At 37.1% G+C, this 24,977-nt stretch overlaps 1 protein-coding gene across 1 annotated transcript in view; it reads left to right on the forward strand.

Annotated features, from left to right (window-relative positions):
- Nucleotides 1-218: 218 nt before the first annotated feature.
- The window catches only part of SH3BGRL (SH3 domain binding glutamate rich protein like), a 120,620-nt gene continuing 95,861 nt past the window's right edge, over nucleotides 219-24,977 (forward strand). Inside the window, exon 1 of the mRNA XM_027533959.1 lies at nucleotides 219-479. Within this exon, the coding sequence (XP_027389760.1) occupies nucleotides 435-479 (45 nt within the window). The 5' untranslated portion in view covers nucleotides 219-434. The remainder of the gene's footprint in view (nucleotides 480-24,977) is intronic.

A 24,977-nucleotide genomic window follows, 5' to 3' on the forward strand; every position in this document is an offset into this window, starting at 1 on the left:
GGAGAATTTCCTCTTTCAAAGAAAATATCTTATTTGTATACATTTCTGAGCAGGAAGGCACAGAACTTTGAGTCTTCGTGAGGAAAGGTCCTTCATTGCAATCAAATTTAACTCAACGCTCCTTCCTTTTTCTTTCTCCTTTCCTTATTTTCCCGGATTCAACAGATCTCGCGGTGCTATTCGAGATTCCCCCCCCCCCCCAAAAAAAAAAAATGATGCAAACGAGCCTGTGCCTTCTGGACTTTGGGGCTGGGATTGCAGCGGTCGAAGCGCAGTGAAAGCAGCCAAGGGCGGGGCTCTGGGAAGTTCCCCTTCCACCTTCCCCCACCCTTCTTTTCCAAACTCTGTACGGCCCTTAGCTTGATTCCAGACTTTGCTGCAGCTGCTCTCCAGCCGTTTGCAGGATTCAAAGAACTACAGAAGCTGTTCCCAAGATGGTGATCCGTGTGTATATTGCATCTTCCTCTGGCTCCATGGCGGTAAGGAAGGTGGAAAGCCCACCTTTGTTATTTTTCTACACATCAGTCTCCTGCTGCCCCAGAACCCTTGAATTGCTGCCCCAGAACTCTTGAATTGCATAAGTTAGTCTGGCAGCTTCTTCTTCGGTAGACACAGGCACTTCCCACCCAACCCCCCGTCTTCCCTTTTCTGCTCTTTGTTGCATCGATTTCATTTTTCCATGGAGTTTAGCTTTCTTTGTCTTACGATGTTAGGGCCACATTTCTTCTTTGAAGGAAAACGAAAGCTTGGGAGTTTTGGGAGATGGTGGTATTGAGTTTTTAGGGTTAGGTGAATAAATCAAGTCACATACTGGTAAGAATGGGACATTTCACATATGTGTTCTAAGTATGGAGGCAAGGGACAGGGGTGCACATCTGTAAGGGATGTAAAACATGGTCTTACTGATGATGGTGAAGTGGAGGCCTACTAAGGCACTGTGATTATATTTCACAGAGACCCCTATAATAAAAGAGTAATATTTTGCCAATGTGTAAGAGACAGTTATTTAACTTTGGCCTAAAGAGTCTGTTAGAACTAGGCAGAATGGGAGACATCAGGAATAATGATAAACTTTTTTTTTTTTTTTTAAACAATGTGATAAGGGATCTGTTTTTTTCTTCCATATCTTACCTTATTTTGACTTTTTCTTTTCTTTCAAAAAACATTACTTCGAACAGTTTCTAACTGCTTCAAATATATTGAGAACTGGAAAGGGAACTAAAAAGTGGCTTTCTTGTGTAGGTGCAGACCCCAGTGACCACTTCTTCAATTGATAGGACATCCCCCTCTCATTCATGTGCTCTTAATTTAGAACAACAATTTTCAACAGTTTTGGGGAGCAATAGGCTGGCTAAACTAGGGGAAAGCTGAGTGTATATGCATGGTAAATAAAAGGGTCTCTTTCACAATTCGCAAAAAGCAGATTTTTTTGCTTTTTGGGCTCAGGATGTGGGTTTGGGATGCAGAATGTATGAACCCCCTCTCTCTTCTGAGCTTTAGGGCAGCAGCAACAAAAAAAAATTCCATGTTTTTTGTTGTTATGTATTTTTGTTTTGTTTATCCCCAAGAGGATTTGGAATAGAACTGAAAGTTGTGCGAAATCACAAGAACTTTGAACCTTCAATTTGTCTGGCAACTGTATGTGGCTGTATTTAGACAGTTTTGAAATAGAACACTTAAGCTTACATTTTGGAGTAAGTTTAGGTTGAAAACAAAAAGAAAACTTCTTATATTCTTTTTGAACTTCATTTTATGAGCTTCTTGCCTTATTATTTTCCATATATATTAATTATGATATTTGAAATAATGTTTGAGCTGCTCAGAGTCTCAAGTCCAATACAATAATTGTAAAATTTAGAAGATCAGCTTAATACCTTTAGTTAAATCCCAAATTAGGTTGAACAGATCAGGAAGTTAGTTTTGATGATTTTATTGGATAACATGCAGTTTCAATACTGCTTATTTATTCTTTGCTTTGTTGCTCTTCTACACCTTCCTAAAAAGCAGATTCAACAAGAAACTCCTTTCAGAATTTCTGTTTAAGTAGAAACAACTATTCCTCTTTCTTTGTTTAGACTTTAGCTTCTTAGGGCCTTAAAATTTACTACTATCTCCTACTATATCCTTTACCAGATTCCATTGTTGAAGACTATACAAATAAGAAATATTTATGCTTTTTGTGTTTTGTTCCAAATATTTTTCTTATGGGTAATTATAGATTTGTCTGTTGTTGCAGTAATTATAGTTCTTGCAAACCTATTATCAAAATTCTACTGCATCTTGCCAAAATAAATTTTTGTTCTATTATAATCTAATAGTACTTTTAAATAATATTAAAACAGTGTAAAATTAGTAAGCTTCAGAAGAGTTATTTTATAACATACATGGGGACTCTTCAGTTTGCAATACTAAGGTCTTTCCTTTAAGAATGCTGTCGTGTTGTATTTTAACATATGATTTAGAAAATTTGAGGCAAATATCCTAACAGGAACTCAGCAATAATTACACAAAGTGAGATGCTTCTATAAGTGACTAAGTATAGTTCTCTGAAGAGCGTTTAAAGGAAAGCTTTTGGTTTTGGATTGTGAAGTCTTTGTTTTCTTACTCCTGTTAGTGATTTTAATAAAATTACCAACACTAGATGTTTTATCAAACAAGGGAGGATCTATGATAATTACAACTTAGTGTGACCTTAACTCAAGAGTACCTATCCTTCACAGTCCAATTAAAACAAGTTTTCAAACTTGTATTCAACTCTGCCCCAATTACAAAGGTGTAGCACTTGCTTCTCAAAAGTTTAGAAATGAAAGTGAGTATGTTGCTTTTTATACCATTATAAAATGGTATAAAATTCCTTGATAATAGCCATAATAGTGATAGTAAGTAGGGACACTTAAGTGTGTCAGATACTATCTCATTTTTTCTTATCCTATGATTGTCTCTACTTTTAGGGTAAGGAAATATAGGTTCAGAGAGGTTAAACAACTTTCTCAAGGTCATACAATTAGTAAGCCACAGAGTTTGAATCCAGTACAAGCTGTTTGAATCCAAATGATATATGTTTAAAGAAATACATCCTCCCAGTGATGCATGACAGCTAGGAGACATGCAGATATAAATGTGAACAGAAGGGAGTAAGTCCTGTAAGTGGAATTGCTTGGGCATATACAATCAGGGGGATAGAAAAATGAGGATCTAGTATAGAGGAGGGATAGTATGTCTAAAGGTAAATGTCAATAAGTGTGCTAAATTCACATAAGGCCAGGGATATAGAGAAGATGCACATTTGGAATTGGTCTCATATAGGAGAAGGATAAAATTCAGGTCTTAATACTGTTTTTTAATTTTTTTAGGTACAAACCATTTAATAAGAATGCAACTCCCAAGTTGTCTGTCTATAGGAAGTGATTTCTGCTTTTTCAGAACTGCTCATGCATGTTTTGACTTACTGTAACATAACAGTATACGCCATGCCATTTTTTTCCCTTGAAATTGTAATGTACTATAAATTTGCATTTAATGGAAGAGGAATAGTAAGCATAGAGCCTATAATAAACTTAGTGAATTTCAATAACTTAACAAAAATCAACCTTGGCCTTTGATCAGGATCTCTAGAGTGATAATAGCATGGAGAATTATAACTGACTTAGAGGTTTCTTCCCATACTTTTCCTCAGGTCCATAATTATCTCCATTTCAGGGTCTCTATGAATTTTAGATGTACTTAGTATAGAAATTTTAAGATTGAGTAGATAGATTGTGATAAATTTCTGAGGGTATTATTTATGGACTAACTTTTGTAAAATGATCTCTTTTGTTTTACTGTTAAAACAAACTAGTTGTAGCTTAGATTGTCCATATAGTAAATGAAATCTACATAATTTTCCTTTGTGGCATTATTCTGTGTATGAGTTATAAAAGCTAGTGATTGCCAAAACATTAGTCACTAGTCAGTATTTTCTTCATTTGGATAATATGGACATAAAACAACAAGCCACAGTTCTTCATCTGTATGATTCTCAAGTATTCTCAATAATAATTGCATTATGTGAAAGAGTATTTGCTGCTCTTTTTTTCATGGAAAGGCATTTTAAATATAACAGTGTGTGTATTTCAATCCTAAACTTCCAGTTTACCCCCCACCACACAAACTTCCTCACTGTAACTATAAGTTCATTCTCTAAGTCTGTTTTATATTTTGTGAATAAGTTCATTTGTATCATTTATTTTAAGATCCCATGTATCAGTGATGATATTTATCTTTCTCTGTCTGACTTCACTTAGTATAATCTCCAAGTCCATCCATATTGCTGCAAATGACATTGTTTCATTATTTTTAATGGCTGAGTGATATTTAATCATATATATTTACCACATCTTCTTTATCCATTCATATTTTGATGGATATTTAGGTTTCCTCCATTTCTTGGCTATTGTAAACAGTGCTGCAAAGAACACTGGGGTGCATGTATCCTTTTGAGCTATGGTTTTCTCTGGATATATGCCCAAGAGTAGGATTGCTGTATTGTATAGTGGCTCTATTTTTAGTTTTTTAAGGAATAGCTGTGCTGTTCTCCATACTGACTGTATCAATTTACATTCCCACCAGCAGTGTAGGAGGATTCCCTTCTCTCCACAGCCTCTCCAGCATTTATTATTTGTAGACTTATAAATCATGGCCATTCTGACGGGTGTGAGGTGATACCTCATTATAGTTTTGATTTGCATTTCACTGCAGATGGTGATTGCAGCCATGAAATTAAAAGACACTTACTCCTTGGAAGGAAAGTTATGACCAACCTAGATAGCATATTAAAAAGCAGAGACATTACTTTGCCAACAAAGGTCCATCTAGTCAAGGCTATGGTTTTTCCAGTAGTCATGTATTGATGTGACAGTTGGACTGTGAAGAAAGCTGAGCACCGAAGAATTGATGCTTTTAAACTGTGGTGTTGGAGAAGACTCTTGCGAGTCCCTTGGACTGCAAGGAGATCCAAGTAGTCCATTCTAAAGGAGATCAGTCCTGGGTGTTCCCTGGAAGGACTGATGCTAAAGCTGAAACTCCAGTACTTTGGCCACCTCATGCAAAGAGTTGACTCATTGGAAAAGACTCTGATTCTGGGATGGATTGGGGGCAGGAGGAGAAGGGGACGATTGAGGATGAGATGGCTGGATGGCATCACCGACTTGATGGGCATGAGTTTCAGTGAACTCCGGGAGTTGGTAATGGACAGGGAGTGCTGCAGTTCATGGGGTCACAAAGAGTAGGACATGACTGAGCAACTGAACTGAACTGAACTGAACTGAGTAGTTAGTGATGTTGAGTATCTTTTCATGTGACTCTTGGCCATCTGTATGTCTTCTTTGGAGAAATGTCTCTTTAGGTCTTCTGCCCATTTTTGATTGGGTTGTTTGTTTTTTTGATACTGAGCTGCATGAACTGTTTGTACATTCTGGAGACTAATCCCTTGTCAGTTGCATTGTTTGCAAATATTTTCTACCATTCTGAAGGTTGTCTTTTCATTTTGTTTATGGTTTACTTTGCTGTGAAAATCTTAATTAGGTCCCACCTGTTTATTTTTGTTTTTATTTCCATTACTCTGGAAGATAGATCAAAAAATGATCTTGCTGTGATTTGTCAAAGAGTGTTCTGCCTATGTTTTCCTCTAAGAATTTTATAGTATCTGGTCTTATATTTGGGTCTTTAATTCATTTTGAGTTTATTTTTGTTTATGGTATTAAAGAATGTTCTAATTTCATTTTTTTTTTAACATGTAGCTGTTCAGTTTTCCTAGCACTATTTATTGAAGCAACCATCTTTTCTCCATTTTATAGTCTTGTCTTCTTTGTCACAGAAACATTGGACATAGGTGCATGAGTTTATTTCTGGGCTTTCTATTTTGTTCCATTGATGTACATTTCTGTTTTATGCCAGTACTGTAATGCTCTGATGACTGTAGCTTTCTAGTATATCCTAAAGTTAGGAAACCTGATTCTCCAGCTCTGTTGTCTTTTTCAAGATTTTTTTTTTCCTAATTTATTTATTTTATTTTTTTTTTTGTGGATCTTCTGTCTCTTCATACAAGTTTTAAGATTTTCTGTTCTAGTTCTGTGAAAAATGTCATTCATATTTTGATAGGGATTGCATTGAATCTGTAGATCACCTTGGGTACTGTAGTCATTTTGAAAATATGATCCTTCCAGTAAAAAACATGATATATCTTTCCATCTTTCTGTGTTGTCTTCAATTTCTTTCATCTTATAATTTTCCAAGAACAGGTCTTTTGTCTCCTTAGGTAGGTATCAATTCAGTTCAGTCACTCAGTTGTATTAGTATATTCCTGGTATATTGTTCTTTTGATGCAACGGTAAATAGGATTGTTTGTTTAATTTCTCTTTCTGATCTTTCATTGTTAGTGTATAGAAATGCAACATATTTCTGTGTATTAATTTTGTATCCTGCAACTTTACTGAATTCATTCATCAGCTCTAGTAGTTTACTGGTAACATCTTTAGGATTTTATACATATAGTATCATGTCATATTCAAGAAGTGACAGCTTTATTTCTGCTCTTCTAATTTGGATTCCTTTTATTTCTTTTTTCTTCTCTGATAACCATGGGTAGGACTTCCAAAACTCTGTTGAATAAAAATGACAAGAGTGGACATCCTTGTCTTGTTTTTGATCTTAGAGGAAATGCTTTCAGCTTTTCACTATTGAGTAGTATGGTAGCTGTGGATTTGTCATTTATTGCCACTGCTTTTTGTATTTATAAATAGAATGTTAATTTGAAATATGCTGTGGTCTTTATCATAGCTGCCAAGATTTGTTTGAATGCTGTGTAAAGATATTCATAAGCTATTTAGAAGAGCAAAATTAGAAATTTCATGAGATGGCCATTTGGGCATGCTTTTTGGACGCCCTGAACCATGGGAGATGGCAGCTCTCATGAGGCAAATGCAGGAACAATCTAAAAACTGGTGCCTTTAGATTGATGTCCTATATTTAGTGGCTGATTTCCTTAATGTCACAGCAGCAATGGCAAAACCTTTGGAATAATTTTGCCCAATTTAAAGAGGCTTGGGAGACACACTTACCAATGATCATGACTCTTGGGTTTTTGAAATTCAAATGGTTGTAGGAAAGAATGCATTGCAGAAGTTTAGTAAGAGTTTCATAATATGGTAGGAGAAAAGGATAAAATAAATTTATTTTTAGCTCAAAGACTATTCTGTCAGAGAAAGGGCTTTGATTAATAAACCTTAAGGTCAACCCTCCCCCCAGCGGCTCAGTGGTAAAGAATCCACCTGCAATGCAGGAGATGCAGGAGACATGGGTTTGATCCCTGGGTCAGGAGAGATCCCCTGGAGGAGGGCATGGTAGCCCACTCCATTATTCTTGCCTGAAAAATCCCATGGAGAGAGGAGCTTGTCAAGCTACAGTCCATGAGGTCTTTAAGGGTCAGACAGACTAAAGTGACTGAGCATAGCATGGCACCCCCTGGGTTGTGCTGGAAAAGAAAAATAAATTGAAGCCCTAGACATAGTCAAGTCAAATGTTCTAATTTTCTGTAGTTAATCTTTAAATTATTTCCCAAAATATATATTGTGCTGTGAAACATATTTTACAGGAATATTTTCTGCTTTAGGTGAATTATCAAGGGTAAATGTGTTTCGTTTCCTACTGATAAATTTAAACAGATTGAGAATCTGTTGATGACTATATGACCATCTGTTTGCATTCTGTTCTGTTGTACTTTGCAGCGTACCAGGAACCCTTCTAAACCCAGTATTTAATTACTTCCTCCAATGCAGACCAAGATTAAACAAACATAAATTTAGAAAGAGGATGCAGCTCATTTATGTTGACTATTTTTATTATTACGAGAGCAAAGCTGACTTTTCACACTTGGCCAATAGAGAATAATTCTAAGCAAAGGGGTTGTTTTCTGGCTCAGTGCCTCACATTTTAGCTTTATTGGTTTGTTGGAAGTGTTTCCGATTGCCAGAACATCAGTCAAAAGTTAAATATAAGTTTAAAAATATCACCACAAATTTATAAACTGTATGTTTAAAAGTATTCAGTAGTGCTGCTAGATTTTTGTTTCATTACTTTTCATTAACCTGGCTAATCAGGATTGGACTCTAGTAATGGTAAAGCCTAACATTTGTTTATGCATTGTGTATGTCAGGCACAGTGCCAAGTCTTTTACATACTTCATTTCAATTAGTTGAATCCTTGTGATAACTTTGGGAAGTAAGAACTAGTATTAGATCTATTTCATGTGACTGAAGGGGATGTTGCTAAGACCCAGAAACTAGGTACATTGCTCAAGGTCAAAGAGTTACAAATGGTAGAACTAGGATTAGAACTCAGGTTGTTCTGACTAAACATTCCTAAGCATTGTGTTATTTGTACTCTCTCTTACTGGATAGATACTGAACAGAAATTATGTCAATAGTACATTAAAATCTTTCCATGTGATTGGGAACATATAACTGCCATTTAATAAATATAAGATGCCTGAAAAGAAGGAAAAAGACTGGATGATGCCTAACTAGGCAAATGTGTCATCTATAATCTGCATATGAGAGTTAGGTGTGAGTGGGGAAGATAGGTTAGTAGCAACATTTTCATATATAATTTAGTTCTTTTTTTTTTTTCCTTGAATAAAATTGCTTAACCAAGGACATATTTTTAAAATAGCATTTGTGACATGTATTGAATTTTTATGACTTTGATTCTTTTTAACATAATTAAAATGTGGCTTGTAATGATTCTATAAGTATAAATTAATCAAGAAAGCAGTACTTCTGTGACTTGTAAACTCTGGTTCTGAACTCTAGTCTTTGAGTTCTGTCCCTTTGGCTTAGTCCTTTCTGGAAATGAGACCCTGTCACAGAGTTGGAGTACAGCCCAACATTTTTGCTGAGGGGATTTCCAGCAGTGACTCAAGACAAAAAGAACTTCACCTTTTTAAAACCGGAGAATAGTCTTCTTAGTTGAGCTACAACATGAGAAAACTTTGTTTGTTTTACTACCACTCAGCCAATTGTTTCACCATAAGTGTAGCATATTTCTCAACACTGAAATTATAACAGTCTCTATATATTGAATAGTGGCTTCATTATTTAAGAAATCATTCTATCCAGTGTGATTTAGAAGGAAGATGAGCATAAACAAGTACTTAATATGTTACAAATATGATAAAGCATCTCATTTTTAATTTTAATTTATCATGTAAGTAATTTATCAGCTTTAGTTGATAATAGTAAGAACTATCACTCATTGGGCACTTAAAATATGCCAGGCATAGTGGTAAGAACTTTCAATGCATTGTGTCATTTAATTCTTATGGCAATTCAGTGGAGTCAGTACTCCCATTATGCTCATTTTTTTCTTCCTTTTTCCCCTTTTTTTACTGAGATATAGTTGATTTACAATATTATATATATCAGGTATACAACTAGTGATTCACATTTTTTAAAAGTTGTTCTCCATTTATATTTAATGCAAAATATTGTATATATTCCTTGTGCTGTACAATATAAACTTGTAGCTTATATATTTTATATGTAGTAGTAGTTGGTACCTCTTAATCCTCTATTATTATGACTCTTTTAAGAAGAGGAAACAGACTGAGAGAGCTAGCAATGTTAGAGAACCAGCAAACACCCTTCAGATCTGTCTGATTCCAGAGCTCATAATCTTAATGCTTATGTTACTCTACCTAATGATTGTTATTTATTAATTATCTGGTATGAATGTAGCTCTGAAATTAGTTTAAAAGTCATTGTAAAATTGCTTTTCTTCTGAACTTGGAAAATCAAAAAAGTACTTCTTAATTAATTGGTCTATAGCAGTACCAAGAATAATTCTAGTTGCCTGTTCATGTAAAGAACTTAGAATTCTTTAGAGTAGAAATTTAAAGTCATAAAAGCTTATGTGTGTATGATTAGTTAGAAAGCAGAACATGTACTTTTATCCCAATATAAGAAAGTTACCTTGTGTAAGACAGTCTAACTAAAAGTAGATTAAAACATATTGTTTTTGGGGGGGAGGAGCTAAGATGGCGGAGGAGTAGGACGGGGAGAACACTTTCTCCCCCACAAATTCATCAAAAGAACATTTAAATGCCAAGTAAATTCCACAAAACAACTTCTGAAAGCTGGCAGAGGACATCAGGCACCCAGAAAAGCAACCCAAGTCTTCGAAAGGAGGTAGGGAAAAATATAAAAGACAAAAAAAGGGACAAAAGAGGGAGGGACGGAGTTCCGTCCCAGAGGCTTTTTAGTTCCTCTTCACTTTCTGCCATAAGGGTGGTGTCATTTGCATATCTGAGGTTATTGATATTTCTCCCAGCAATCTTGATTCCAGCTTGTGCTTCTTGCACCCCAGCGTTTCTCATGATGTACTCTGCATATAAGTTAAATAAGCAGGGTGACAATATACAGCCTTGACGTACTACTTTTCCTATTTGGAATCAGTCTGTTGTTCCATGTCCAGTTCTAACTGTTGCTTCCTGACCTGAATACAAATTTCTCAAGAGGCAGATCAGGTGGTCTGGTATTCCCATCTCTTTTGGAATTTTCCACAGTTTATTGTGATCCACACAGTCAAAGGCTTTGACATAGTCAATAAAGCAGAAATAGATGTTTTCTGGAACTCTCTTGCTTTTTCGATGATCCAGTACACTCTTAAGATCATGCCGTAAAAGAATATTCCCATATATTGGTTATTTTGTGAGACTTGTGATTTATTGAATTTATGCTAATCTCAAAAGAACATCAGAGTAAAAATATTCATGAAAAAATAAACATATTAAAGTGAATAATTCCTAAAGTCCAATTATTGGGCATTGTTCATTTATAAAAGTTTATGGTGTTATTAATGGAAAAATATGGCATGGCTAATGTAAGACAGTTGCTCATAGTAGACTCTTATGATCCTTGGTATTTCTGTGGAGTCAGTTGTAACTTTATTCATTTCTAATTTTATTAATTTGCGTCATCTCTCTCTCTCTTTTTTTTTTTTTTTCCTTGATGAGTCTGGCTAAAGATTTATCAATTTTGTTTATCTTTCCAAAGAACTAGCTTTTAGTTTCATTGATCTTTGGAACTGTTTTCTTCATCTCTATTTCATTTATTTCTGCTCTGATCTTTATGATTTCTTTCCTTGTACTAACTTAAGGTTTCGTTTGTTCTTCTTTCTCTAGTTGTTTTAGGTGTAAGTTAAGTTATTTGAGATTTCTCTTGTTTCTTTTTAAAAAATATATATATTTTATAATTGCTTTACAATATTGTTTTAGTTTCTGCCATACATAAAGATGAATCAGCCGTAGGTATATATATGGCCCCTCCCTCTTGGACCTCCCTTTCACCTCCCACCCCATCCCACTCCTCTGGTTTGTTACAGAGCCCTGGTTTGAGTTCCGTGAGTCATACAGTAAATTACCATTGGCTATCTATTTTACATATGCTAGTGCATATGTTCCCATGTTACTGTCTGAATTTGTCCCACCCTCTCCTTCTTCCCCCACCCCCATGACTATAAGTCTTTTCTCTATGTCTGTGTCTCCAGTGCTGCCCTACAAATAGGTTCATCAGTACTATCTATCTCTATTCCACATATACACGTAAATTTATGATATTTGTTTTCCTCTTTCTGACTTACTTCACTCTGTATAATAGGCTCTAGGTTCATCCACTTTATTGGAACTGACTCAAATATGTTCCCTTTTATGGCTGAGGGGCATATATTCCATTGTATATATGTACTACAGCACCTTTACCCATTCATCTGTTGATGGACTTCTAAGTTGCTTCATGTCCTAACTATTGTAAATAGTGCTGCAGTGAACATTGGGATACATGTGCCTTTTTCAATTTTGATTTCCTCAGGGTATATGCCTAGTAGGAGGATTGCTGGGTCATTTGGTAGTTTTACTCTTAGTTTTTTTTTAATCGAATCTCCATTCTGTCTTTTATAGTAGCTATATCAGTTCACATTCCCACCAACAATGCAAGAGGTTCCCTTTTCTCCACACCCTCTAGCATTTACTTTTTGTTTATTTTTTCATGATGGCATTCTGACCAGTGTGTACTGATATCTTATTATAGTTTTCATTTGCATTTATCTAATGATGAGTGATCTTGAGCATCTTTTCATGTGTTTATTAACCATCTCTACGTCTTCTTAGGTCTTTTGCCCACTTTTTGATTGGGTTCTTTGTTTTTCTGGTATTGAGTTGTAAGAGTGGCTTTTATATTTTGGAAATAAATACTTTGTCAGTTGTTTCATTTGCTTTTATTTTCTCACATTCTGAGAGTTGTCTTTTCACCTTGTTTATACTTTTCTTTGCTGTACAAGAGCTTTTCAGTTTAATTAGGTCCCACTTGTTTATTTTTATCTTTATTTCCATTATTCTCAGAGGTGGGTCATAAAGAATCTTGCTGTGATTTATGTCATACAGTGTTCCACCTTTGTTTTCCTCTACCAGTTTTATAGTTTTTGGTCTTACATTTAGGTCTCTAATCCATTTTGAGTTTGTCTTTGTATATATTGTTAGGAAGTGTTCTAATTTCACATAGCTGTCCAGTTTTCCCGGTGCCACTTACTGAAGAGACTGTCTTTTCCCTATTGTATATTCTTGCCTCCTTTGTCATATAGGTGCCCACAGGTGTGTGGATAGAAATCTCTGGGCTTTCTATCTTGTTCCGTTGGTCTATATTTCTGTTTTTGTCCCAGTATCGTACTGTCTTGATAATTGTAGCTTTGTAGTAATTGAAGCTTTCCAGCTTCCTGAAATCACGAAGGTGGATTCTTTCAGCTCCATTCTTCTTTCTCCAGATTGTTTGGGTATTTGGGGTCTTTTGTGTTTCCATTTGAATTGTGAGAATTTTTGTTCTAGTTCTGTGAAAAATGTCATTGGTTATTTGAAAGGCATTGTCTTGAATCTGTAGTTTATATTTGGTAGTAGTCATTTTCACAATATTAATTCTTCCAACCCAGAAACATGGATTATCTCTCCAACGGTTTATGTTGTCTTTGATTTCTTTCATGAGTGTTTTATAGCTTTCTGTATACAACTCTTTTGTCTCCTTAGGTAGGTTAATTCCTAGGTATTTTATTCTTTTAGTTGAAATGGTATTGATTCCTTAATTTCTCTTTATGATTTCTTTTGTTAATATATAAGAATGGAAGTGATTTCTGTGTATTTATTTTGTATACTGTGACTTTACTAAATTAACTGATTAGCTCTAAATTCTCTGATAGTATCATTAGGGTTTTCTATGTATTGTTTCATGTTGTCTGCAAACAACTGAGAGTTTTATTTCTTCTTTTCCAATCTAGAATCCTTTTCATTACTTTTTCTTCTCTGATTGCCATGGCTAGCCCCTCCAAAACTATGTTGAATAATAGTAGGAAGAGTGGGTGCCTTTATCTTCTTCCTGATTTTAGAGGGAATGCTTTCACTTTTTCACCATTAAGAAAAATGTTTGCTCTGGGTTTGTTATATAGGGCCTTTATTATGTTGAGGTAGGTTCCTTCTGTGGCAATTTTTTGAGAAGTTTTCATCATAAATGGGTGCTGAATTTTGTCAAAATCTTTTTCTGCATCTGTTGAGATGATCATATGGTTTTTATCTTTCAATTTGTTAATATGGTGTATCACATTGATTCAGTTCAGTCACTCAGTCATGTCCAACTCTTTGAGACTCCATGGATTGCAGCACGCCAGGCTTCCCTGTCCATCACCAACTCCCAGAGTCAACTCAAATTCACGTCCCTCATGTCAGTGATGCCATCTAACCATCTCATCCTCTGTCATCCCCTTCTCCTTCTGCCTTCCATCTTTCCCAGTATCAGGGTCTTTTCCAATGAGTTGGTTTTTTGCACCAGATGGCCAAAGTATTGGAGTTTCAGCTTCAGCATCAGTCCTTCCAATGAATATTCAGGACTGATATCTTTTAGGATTGACTAGTTGAATTTTCTTGCAGTCCAAGGGACTCTGAAGAGTCTTCTCCAACACTACAGTTTAAATACATCAATTCTTTGGCACTCAGCTTTCTTTATAGTCCAACTCTCACATCCATATATGACTACTGGAAAAACCATAGCTTTGACTAGATGGACCTTTGTTGGTAAAGTAATGTTTCTGCTTTTTAATATGCTGTCTAGGTTGGTCATAGCTTTTCTTCCAAGGAAACATTGATTGATTTGTGTATATTGCAGAATCCTTTTATCCCAGGGATAAACTTGACTTCATCATGAAATATGGTATTTTTAATGTGCTGTGGGATTTTGTTGGCTAGAATTTTGTTGAGGATTATTGTATATGTATTCATCAGAGATATTGGCTTGTAATTTTCCTTTTTGTGTGATGTCTTTGGTTTTGGTATCAGGGTGACAGTGGCCTTGTAGACTGAGTTTGGAAATGTTTCTTCATCTGCAATTTTTTGAAAGAGTTTCAGAAGAATAGGCATTAGCTCTTCTCTAAAATTCAGCTGTGAAGCCATCTGGCCCTGGGATTTCGTATTTTGGGAGATTTTTTAATTACAATTTTTATTCCATTGCTTGTATTTGACTTGTTCATGATTTCTATTTCTTCCTGGTTCAGTCGGAAGGTTGAATTTTTCTAGGAATCTGTCCATTTCTTCCAGGTTGTCCATTTTGCATTTAGTTGCTCATGATAGTCTTTTATGATTCTTTGTATTTCTGCATTGTCTGTTGTAACCTCTCCATTTTCATTTCTTTTTTTCTTTTTTTGTTCATTTGATTCTTCTCCCATTTTTTCTTGATGAGTCTGGCTAATGGTTTGTCAATTTTATCTTCTCAAAGAATCCGCTTTTAGTTTTATTAATCTTTACTATTATTTCCTTCATTTCTTTTTCATTTATTATTGATCTGATCTTCATGATTTCTTGCGTTTTTTTTTGTTTGTTTGTTTTGTTTTTCAGTTGTTTTAAATGTAAAGGTAGGTTGCCTATTCAATGTTTTTCTTGTTTCTTGAGGTAGGATTGTCTTGCTATAAATGTCTCTCTTAGAACTGCTTTTGCTGCATCCTAAAGGTTTTGGGTCATTGTGTTTTTGTTGTCATTTGTTTCTAGGAATGTTTTCCAATTCCCTTTTTATTTCTTCAGCATCCTGTTTTGCCGGGGACCAGCCCCGGCTGATCCAGGGTATTCGAAGGAGAGACGGCATAGGCGAAGATCAGGAGACGATTGCTTAATTAAATGTTAATTAAGGATATAAAGAGTAATAGAATGAGGATAGCTCAGTGAGGAAATTTAGTGGAGAAAAGCGGTTGAAATAAGGATAGCTCAGTAGGAAAATTCAGTGAAGAAAAGAGACTGAATAAAATTCCAAAGCAGGGAATTAATGTCACCTACGAAGGCCGCAGGCGTCCTCCCGTTCTCCCGAAGGAGAGGAGACACTAAGGCCTCCCCGGTCGGATCTTAGAAGCCCAGGCAAAATTAGTAGGCTTGACAAGCTTCCCTGCCTCAGAGGAAAAATTCAGCCACAAGGTGAAAGAAAGAACGACATGGGGACACCAAATTCCGGTGAACAAAAAGAGATACTTTATTTTCCAAAGCAGTTTTATACCTTAAGTTGTGCATAGAGGATAATGGGGGAAGGGGTAGAGGCATGCAAAGACAGCAGTTCCTGATCCTTAGCGAAGTCAGGCTTTCAAACTTATCATATGCAAAAGTTTAGGTGATTTACATCATCTTCTGGCCAGGAAGCCTGTTAACATTTTAAGAAACTTATTTTTCTCTAAAGGTGATTATTCTAAAGTCAGGCGCCAGCCTCCAAAAAGCATTGGAGAAAGTTGCATTCCTATAGGGCAAAGGTGAGGTGGGCTCAATCAAGAAAAGAATTAACTCAAGGGTCCAAGATTACAAACATTGAGGCAACTGCTTACATTTCTATACACCCATTATATCAATCAATACACCGCCAAGGACACAGTAGGTAAGGGATATGGAGACTTAGCAGCAAACATTGGCCCAACAAGTGAAAAACCCTTCACCAATACAATTTCTAATCAATCTTTTAACTACTCAAAGGAATCTGTGTTTAGACAGTTTAGAACATCTGCCTCTCACAGTTGGGAGGCTCTGAACAATCACATGTTGCTGGAAAAAACCTATTCAGGCAGGCTAGAGGACTTCCAAAGGAGTTTGTAGGTTGAAACACTGTCACGCCCAAGAATTATTAACTGGAGCTGTAAGCTAACTCTTTTTTCAGAGAGAGGTAGTGGGGGACAGCCCCCCGTAAAGTCAGAGGTGTTGGTGACAGCACAAAGCAGAAAGTAGGCAGACTCTGGTTTTGGGGGTAGATTGCTCGAGAATTTCCAGGGAGACTCCTGAGGCTTGATCCCGCCTTTGCGTATGCCAAGCCTCCTTCCTCATGACCTTTGCCAGAGGCGGAGCTCGCTCCCCGCACTGTTTATTATTTAGAAACATATTATTTAATCTCCATGTGACTGTTTTTAAGAGATTCCCCCCACCCCTGTAATTGATACCTAGTCTCAGCATCATGGTCAGAAAAGATGCTTGAGATGATTTCAATTTTCTTAAATTTACTGAGGCTTAATTTGTGGCCCAAAATGTGGTCTGTCTTGGAGAATGTTCCATGTACACTAGTAAAGAAAGTGTATTCATCTGCATTTTGATGGAATGTCATGAAGATATCAATTAAATCCATCTATACATCTGTGTCTCTTTTGCTGTCTCACATACAGGATTGTCGTTACCATCTTTCTAAATTCCATATATATGCGTTAGTATTGGTTACTGTATTGGTGTTTTTCTTTTTGGCTTACTTAACTCTGTATAATAGGCTCCAGTTTCATCCGCCTCAAGAATGGCATTAAAACATGTTCAATATCATATAAGAAACAAATCACCAGTCCAGGTTCGATGCAGAATACAGGAATCTTGGGGCTGGTGCACTGGGATGACCCAGAGGCATGGTATGGGGAGGGAGGTGGGAAGGGGGTTCAGGATGGGGAACACGTGTACACCTGTGGTGGATGCATGTTGATGTATGGCAAAACCAATACAATATTGTAAAGTAAATAATAATAATAAAATAAATAAAAATTAAATCCATCTGCTCTAATGTGTAATTTAAGGCTTATGTTTCCTTATTAATTTTGTTTTGATGATCTGTCCATTGGTGTAAATGAGGTGTTAAAATCCCCTAATATTATTGTGTTGCTGTCAATTTTCCCTTTTATGTCTGTTAATTTTTGCTTTATGTATTGAGGTGCTTGTATGTAGGATACATAATTACAATTGTTATGTCTTCTTCTTGGATCTCTTGATCATTATGTACCATCTGTCTTTGTTTCTTACAATATTCTTTATTTTAAGATCTACTTTGTCTGATATGAGAATTTCCACTCTGGCTTCTTTTTGATTTCCATTTGGATGGAATTTCTTTTTTCATCCTTTTACTTTCAGTCTTTATGTGTCTCTAGGTCTGAAGTGGGTCTCTTGTAGACAGCATATATGAGTCTTGTTTTTGTATCCATTCAACCAGTCTGTGTCTTTTAGTAAGACTGTTTAATCCATTTACATTTAAAGTAATTATACACACACACACACACACACACACACACACATATTGGCATCTTCTTAATTATTTTGTTTTTGTTTTGTAGGTCTTTTCCTTCTCTTGTCCCTTTCACATTCGTTGCAAAGCTCATTTGTTGTTGCTAAATACTCTTAATTTTTGCTTGTCTGTAAAGCTTTTGATTTCTCCATCGATTTTGAATAAGATCCCTGGCGAGTAGTCTTGTCTGTAGATATTCCCCTTTCAGTACATTAAATATATCCTGCCATTCCCTACTGGCCTGCAGAGTTTCTGCTGAAAGATCAGCTGTTAAGCATATGAGGTTTCCCCTGTATGTTATTTGTTGCTTTTCCCTTGCTGCGTTTGATATTCTCTCTTTGTATTTAATCTTTTTACTTTTATTAACATGTGTCTCAGCATGTTTCTCCTTAGGTTTATCCTGTATGGGATGCTCTGTGCTTCTTGGCCTTGATTAACTCTTTTCTTTCCCATGTTGGGGAATTTTTCAAATATAATCCCTTCAAAAATTTCTCAGACCCTTTCTTTTTCTCTTCTTCTTCTGGGATCTCTATATTTCAAATATTGGTGTGTTTAGTATTGTTCCATAGATCTCTGAGACTATCTTCAATTCTTTTCATTCATTTTCCTTTATTTGCTCTTCAGCAATTATTTCCACCATTCTATCTTCCAGCTCACTTATCTGTTCTTCTGCATCAGTTATTCTGCTATTGATTCCTTCTAGAGTATTTTTAATTTTTAGTAATTGTGTTGTTTGTCTCTATTCACTCTTCCTTTTTTCTATATTCTTGTTAAACGTCTTAATTGATTCTTATATTTCCTCCATTCTATTTTCAAAGTTTTGGACCATTTTTTACTATCATTATCCTGAATTATTTTTCACATAGTTTGCTTCTTTCCTCTTCTTCATAAAATCTTGTGAATTTCTACCTTGTTTAATTTTTCTTTTATGTAATATTTGTTTAATATTTCTCTGTCTTTTCATTTTTTTCCAACTAACTGTGTTTGAGATCTTCTTTTTCTAGGCTTTATGGTCATATGGCTTCATCCTTTCAGTTTCTGCTCTCAGTGGGTAAAGTTGGTCCAGTGGTTTGTGTAGGCTTCTTGTTGGGAGTGATTTGTGCCTGCATTCTGGTGGGAGGAGGTACGTTATTATTATTATTTCTCTCTGTTGGGCAGTTTCTGTCAGGTGGTTGGTTTTGGTGTGTTTGTTAGTATACTGTCTGCTGATGATTATGTTTATGTTTTTGTTTTGCTTGTTGTTTGGGTGAGGTGTCCTGTACTGGATGCTGCTGGCAGTTGGTGATGCCAGGTCGTGTATATAGGTGGAGACCTTTGTGGGAGTTCTCACTAATTAGTACTCCCTGGGGTTAGAAGTTCTCTGGAAGTCTAGGGTCCTGAACTCAGTACTCCCACTTCAAATGTTCAGGTCATATCTCTTTCTGGGGACTGAGATTCCACAAATTGTTATAGAATTAAAGTGGATTAAACAGACACACAACAGATATAAACAAAATAAGAAGAAGCAAAAGATGAACTGAAGCAAATGGTAAATTTAAAATCAAATACTAACAAAAACAGTGGAATACACTAGCACACACGCTGTGGTGCACTTAGTTTCTCAGTCATGTCTGATGCTTTGTGACCCCATGGCATGTAGCCTTCCAGGCTCCTTTGTCCATGGGGATTCTTCAGGCCAGAATACTGGGGTGAGTAGCCTTTCCCTTCTTTAGGGTATCTTCCCAAACCAGGGAGCAAACTGAAGTCTCCCACATTATAGGTGGATTCTTTACCTTCTGAGCCACCAAGGAAGCCCAAGAATACAGGAGTGGGTAGCCTATCCCTTCTCCAGGGATCTTTCCTGACCCAGGAATTAAACCAGAGTCTCCTGCATTATAGGTGGATTCTGTGCCAGCTGACACACACATACACACAAACAAACAAAACCAAACATTCCAAAGAAAAAAAAGTACAAGAATGTGACTTGAGAAGCAAAGGAAACCAAAAATTATATCAACCAATTAAAAACAGAACTAACTAAAATGCAAACGAGGAAACAAAAGTGGAGTGCCAACTGAGGAATTAAGCAAAGAAAACAAACTAACATGTTGAAAAAGATAAATAGAAGAAAAGAAAAGTAAAACAATCTAGAAAAGCAAAGTTAAATAGAAGTGTATAAAAAAGATTTATATATATTAAATAATAACTATAGTAGGAAAAGAATAACAAGAAAAACAATCAAAAAACAAAACAAAGGAAAAACCCCACAGAACTGCAAAAGGCCAACATAGAGGTAGCAGTATATAAAGGGAGTAAAAAGATTGTTTAAAAAAAAAAAATTCCAAAAGGTTAAATAGTTAATAGTAATAATGAAATTAACAACCTCAGCAACAGATGAAAAGAAATAGAATAATAATAATTGTGCAGAGCCAACTACAGAACAAATAAAAAATAATGATAATATATGTTTTTTTTCAGATTTCAGGTGTCAACATCGTTTCCCTCATTGTGAGTCACAGTCCATCTTTGCCTCCCTAGGATGCCCTCCAATACTGGGCTGGTCTCCTGACCTGCTATGCTGACAGCTCAGACTCTAATATGGCCCTTCTCCTGCATACTGTTGCCTCCAATGTCCACAGCTGCCAGAGCTAGTGTGTTTTCTTTTGTGGGAGCTCTCATTGTCCTTTTATATATTCTATAGACACAGAGTCTGCTTAGTTTCTCATGTGGATTTAACCTGTAGCTTGTACAACTGGTGAGAAGGTTTTCAATCCTCTTCCTCAGCTACACTGCCCCTGGGGTTCAATTGTGGTTTTATTTCCACCTCTGCATGTGGATCGTCCACAGGAGTTTGCTCTTGAAGCTGCCCTGGAGGACTTGGTCTGCCCTGATGAGGACTGCATGTGGAAGTGGTGCAGCTGCTTAGATCACAGGGACCCTGGTAATACCAGATATACAGGAGATATGGTGTTCTTAGGGTTTTTTTCCTAACCTCTGGCAAGTCTCGCCCAGTGAAGATTGAACATGGAAGTGATGCATTTGCTTCTATTGCAGGGACCCTGGGTGGCACCAAGTGTGTAGGGATGCTGGCCGTCTCAGCCAGAGAAGCTATGGTGCTATTACAGTCTTTTTCTAGCCTCTGGCAGTTGGCATTCAAAAGGCCTTTGTGGCTGGTCCTTTTCTGTTACCTGGCCTGTCAGGCACTTAAAGGGCCCACCTGGCTCAGGTCCTTCTCTGTTGCTTGGAGCATCAGGAAATTAATGCCCCCCGCCACCCCCGGCTTGGGAACTTCTCTATTGCTTGGCATGTTAAACACTTGAAGGGCCACCCTCTCTGGGGTCTTTCTCTATTGGTCAGTGCTGGCATGTGGGGTGATAGAGGCTACAGTAATGGTTCCACACCCTGTGCATGATTCAGCATTATTGCCTTATGTCTATGGCTGTTCTGATTTCTTCCAACTCATTCCCTACCATGATCTCCTCCCTCATGTCCCCTAGGGCCTTCTTCCCAAAGTCAACAGCAGACCTCGCCCTGGGATTGCTCTCCAATTCCTATGCTTGAGCTCCCAGCCCCCGCACATTCTAGGGTATTTACATCCCTGTCCAGGGTTCATAGAGCTGTGGTTAGGATAGTCTGTGTGGTTCTCATTCCATTCAGACTGTCACAGATCAGCTGATGCACTTTCCAGCAGCTTCAAATGCTTCTCCAGGTTCCCAGACAATTGCCCCAATGTGGGAATCTGACCCCTGCTTCAATTTCCCCGCCCCCTGGGTGCAGGTCGAGTCCTGACTAGCTCACTCTCCTCTTTTCCATATACTTCCTTTGTCCTACTGAATTTTTCGTGGATTTATATATTTCTTTCAAGTGGTCAGGGACTGCTGCCCACTCGCAGCTGGTATTCTGAGATCTTCTGTGTCTGAAGATGTATTTCTAATGCATCTGTGGAGAGACATGTACTCCACATCCACCTACTCTTCCACCATCTTGTCCTCTCTCCTTTTCTTGTTTTGTGAGGTAAGATTGTAGTGCTATAAACTTCCCTCTTAGAAGTGCTTTTTGTAGATTACCATGTCCATAGATTGGAAGAACCAACACTGTTAAAATGACTATACTACCCAAGGCAACCTACAGAGACAATGAAGTCCATATCAAATTACCAATGCCATTTTTCATAGAACTAGAACAAAACACCTAAAAATTTGTATGGAGACACAAATGAACTGGTATAGCCAAAGCAATCCTGAGAAAGAAAACAGAGCTGGAGGAATCAGGCTCCCTGACTTCACACTATACTGCAGATCTACAGTCATCAAAACAATGTGGTACTGGGAAAAAAAAGAAAAAAGAAATATAGATCAATGGAACAGGACAGAAAACTCAGAAATAAGCCCATGTACCTATGATCAATTCATCTATGACAAAGAAGGCATGACTATACAATGTTGGAAAGAGTGTCTTTAACAAATGGTGCTTGGAAAACTGGACAACTACATGTAAAAAAAAAAGAGAGAGAGAGATTAGATTATCATTTAATTCCATACACAAAAATAAGCTTGAAATAGATTAAAGACCTCAATATGAGCCCGGACACTGTAAAACTCCTAGAGGAAAACATAGGCAGAACACTCTGTGACATGAATCACAGCAATATATTTTTCAATCCATTTCTCAGAATAATGGAAATAAAAAACAAACAAATGGGAGCTACTTAATCTCAAAAGCTTTTGCACAGCAAAAGAAACAATAAACAATACAAAAAGACAACCCACAAAGAAGATGTGGTGCATCCAGTTCAGTTCAGTTGCTCAGTCGTGTCCAACTCTTTGCGACCCCATGAATTGCAGCACGCCAGGCCTCCCTGTCCATCACCAACTCCCGGAGTTCACTCAAACTCACACCCATCGAGTCGGTGATGCCATCCAGCCATCTCATCCTCTGTCGTCCCCTTCTGCCCCTGCCCCCAATCCCTCCCAGCATCAGAGTCTTTTCCAATGAGTCAACTCTTTGCATGAGGTGGCCAAAGTATTGGAGTTTCAGCTTTAGCATCAGTCGTTCCAATGAACACCCAGGACTGATCTCCTTTAGGATGAACTGGTTGGACTTCCTTGCAGTCCAAGGAACTCTCAAGAGTTTTCTCCAACACCACAGTTCAAAAGCATCAATTCTTTGGTGCTCAGCCTTCTTCACAGTCCAACTCTCACATCCATACATGACCACTGGGAAAACCATAGCCTTGACTAGACGGACCTTGGTTGGCAAAGTAGTATCTCTGCTTTTGAATATGCTATCTAGGTTGGTCATAACTTTCCTTCCAAGGAGTAAGCGTCTTTTAATTTCATGACTGCAATCACCATCTGCAGTGATTTTGGAGCCCTCCAAAAATAAAGTCTGACACTGTTTCCACTGTTTCCCCATCTATTTCCCATGAAGTGATGGGACCAGATGCCATAATCTTCGTTTTCTGAATGTTGATTTTTAAGCCAACTTTTTCACTCTCCTCTTTCACTTTCATCAAGAGGCTTTTTAGTTCTTCTTCACTTTCTGCCATAAGGGTGGTGTCATCTGCATATATCAGCTTATTGGTATTTTTTCCAACAATCTTGATTCCAGCTTGTGCTTCTTGCACCCCAGCATTTCTCATGATGTACTCTGTGTATAAGTTAAATAAGCAGGGTGAAAATATACAATGGAATATTATTCAGCCACTAAAAAGAATGAAATGCCATTTGCAGCAACTTGGATGGACCTGGAGATTCTCCTACTGAGTGAAGTAAGTGAGACAGAGAAGGAGAAATATCATATGACATCCCTTATACGTGGAATCTAAAAAGGAATGATATAGGGTTATTGTTATCATCCTTCTAAATTCCATATATATGCGTTAGTGGGGAGCACATGTATACCTGTGGCGGATTCATTTTGATATTTGGCAAAACTAGTGCAATTATGTAAAGTTTAAAAATAAAATAAAATTTAAAAAAAAAAGGAATGATATAAATGAACTTACAAAACATAAACACACTCATAGACTTTAAGAATGAGACTATGGTTCCTTGGGGGAATGATGGGGAAGGGATAATTAGGGAGTTTGGTTTGGACATGTACAGGCTGGTATATGTAGAATAGATAACCACCAGGGACCTACTGTATAACTCATGGAACTATACTCAATATTTTTTAACCCCCTGGATGGAAGGGGAGTTTGGGGTAGAATGGATACATGTATATGTGTGGCTGGGTCCCTTCTCTGTTCCCCTTTAACTATAGCAACATTGTTTGTTAATTGGCTATACCCCAATACAAAATAAGCAGGTTTTTAATAAATAAATTAATTAATTAAAAAAGAGTAAGAAAACGCAATGATCCTAGTTGGACTGTTAGCCAAAATGTGGGTCATTACCAATTGCATTGTGGTGCTTCCCTGGTGGCTCAGATGGTAAAGAATTCACTGTAGTGCAGGAGACCCAGGTTCAATTCCTGGGTCAGGAAGATCCCCTGGATAAGAAAATGGCAACCCACTCTAGTATTCTTGCCTGGAGAATCCCATGGACAGAGGAGCCTGGTGGGCTATGGTCCATGGGGTTACAAAGAGTTGGACATGACTGAGCGACTAACACACCAACTGTATTGTAAATAAAATCAAGCCATAGAAATAAGTACCTTACCTAAGTATGACAGTAATTTAGTTTTTATTTTGAAAAAAAAAAAAAAAAGATATTTCTTTTTAAAATTAGGCCTTTGTCACATTTTTAGGCACCTGCATTTGGCCCACGGTTCTTGTGGATATTCTTTAGTAAAACTTATGTATTTATAAGGAGAAGGCAATGGCGACCCACTCCAGTACTCTTGCCTGGAAAGTCCCATGGACGGAGCAGCCTGGTAGGCTGCAGTCCATGGGGTGGCAAAGAGTCAGACACGACTGAGCGACTTCACTTTCACTTTTCACTTTCATGATTGGAGAAGAAAATGGCAACCCACTCCAGTGTTCTTGCCTGGAGAATCCCAGGGACAGGGGAGGCTGGTGGGCTGCCATCTATGGGTTCGCACAGAGTCAGACACAACTGAAGCGAGTTAGCAGCAGCAGCAGCAACATGTATCTATAAACAGCTGAACTTTTGCTTCTATCAAGTTTCTTCTCCATAATGAATGAGGTTATGATGACATTAATCTTGAGAAATAGGAGGGCATGACTTAGGAATCTTAGCATCCATTTGGTAATTATATATTTCTGAGAACTACAGGATAAATCCCAGCTGACTTAAATTGACACTCTATGTTTTACTGAAAGAAGAATTATTGTCTCAACTGTTTCTCCCTCTGCAGTCCATTCCACTGAAGATCATCATATTAACCTTCTTAAATATATTTTAGTCTTCT

This window comes from Bos indicus x Bos taurus, chromosome X (assembly GCF_003369695.1).
Source record: "Bos indicus x Bos taurus breed Angus x Brahman F1 hybrid chromosome X, Bos_hybrid_MaternalHap_v2.0, whole genome shotgun sequence".
NCBI classification, from domain to species: Eukaryota; Metazoa; Chordata; class Mammalia; order Artiodactyla; family Bovidae; genus Bos; species Bos indicus x Bos taurus.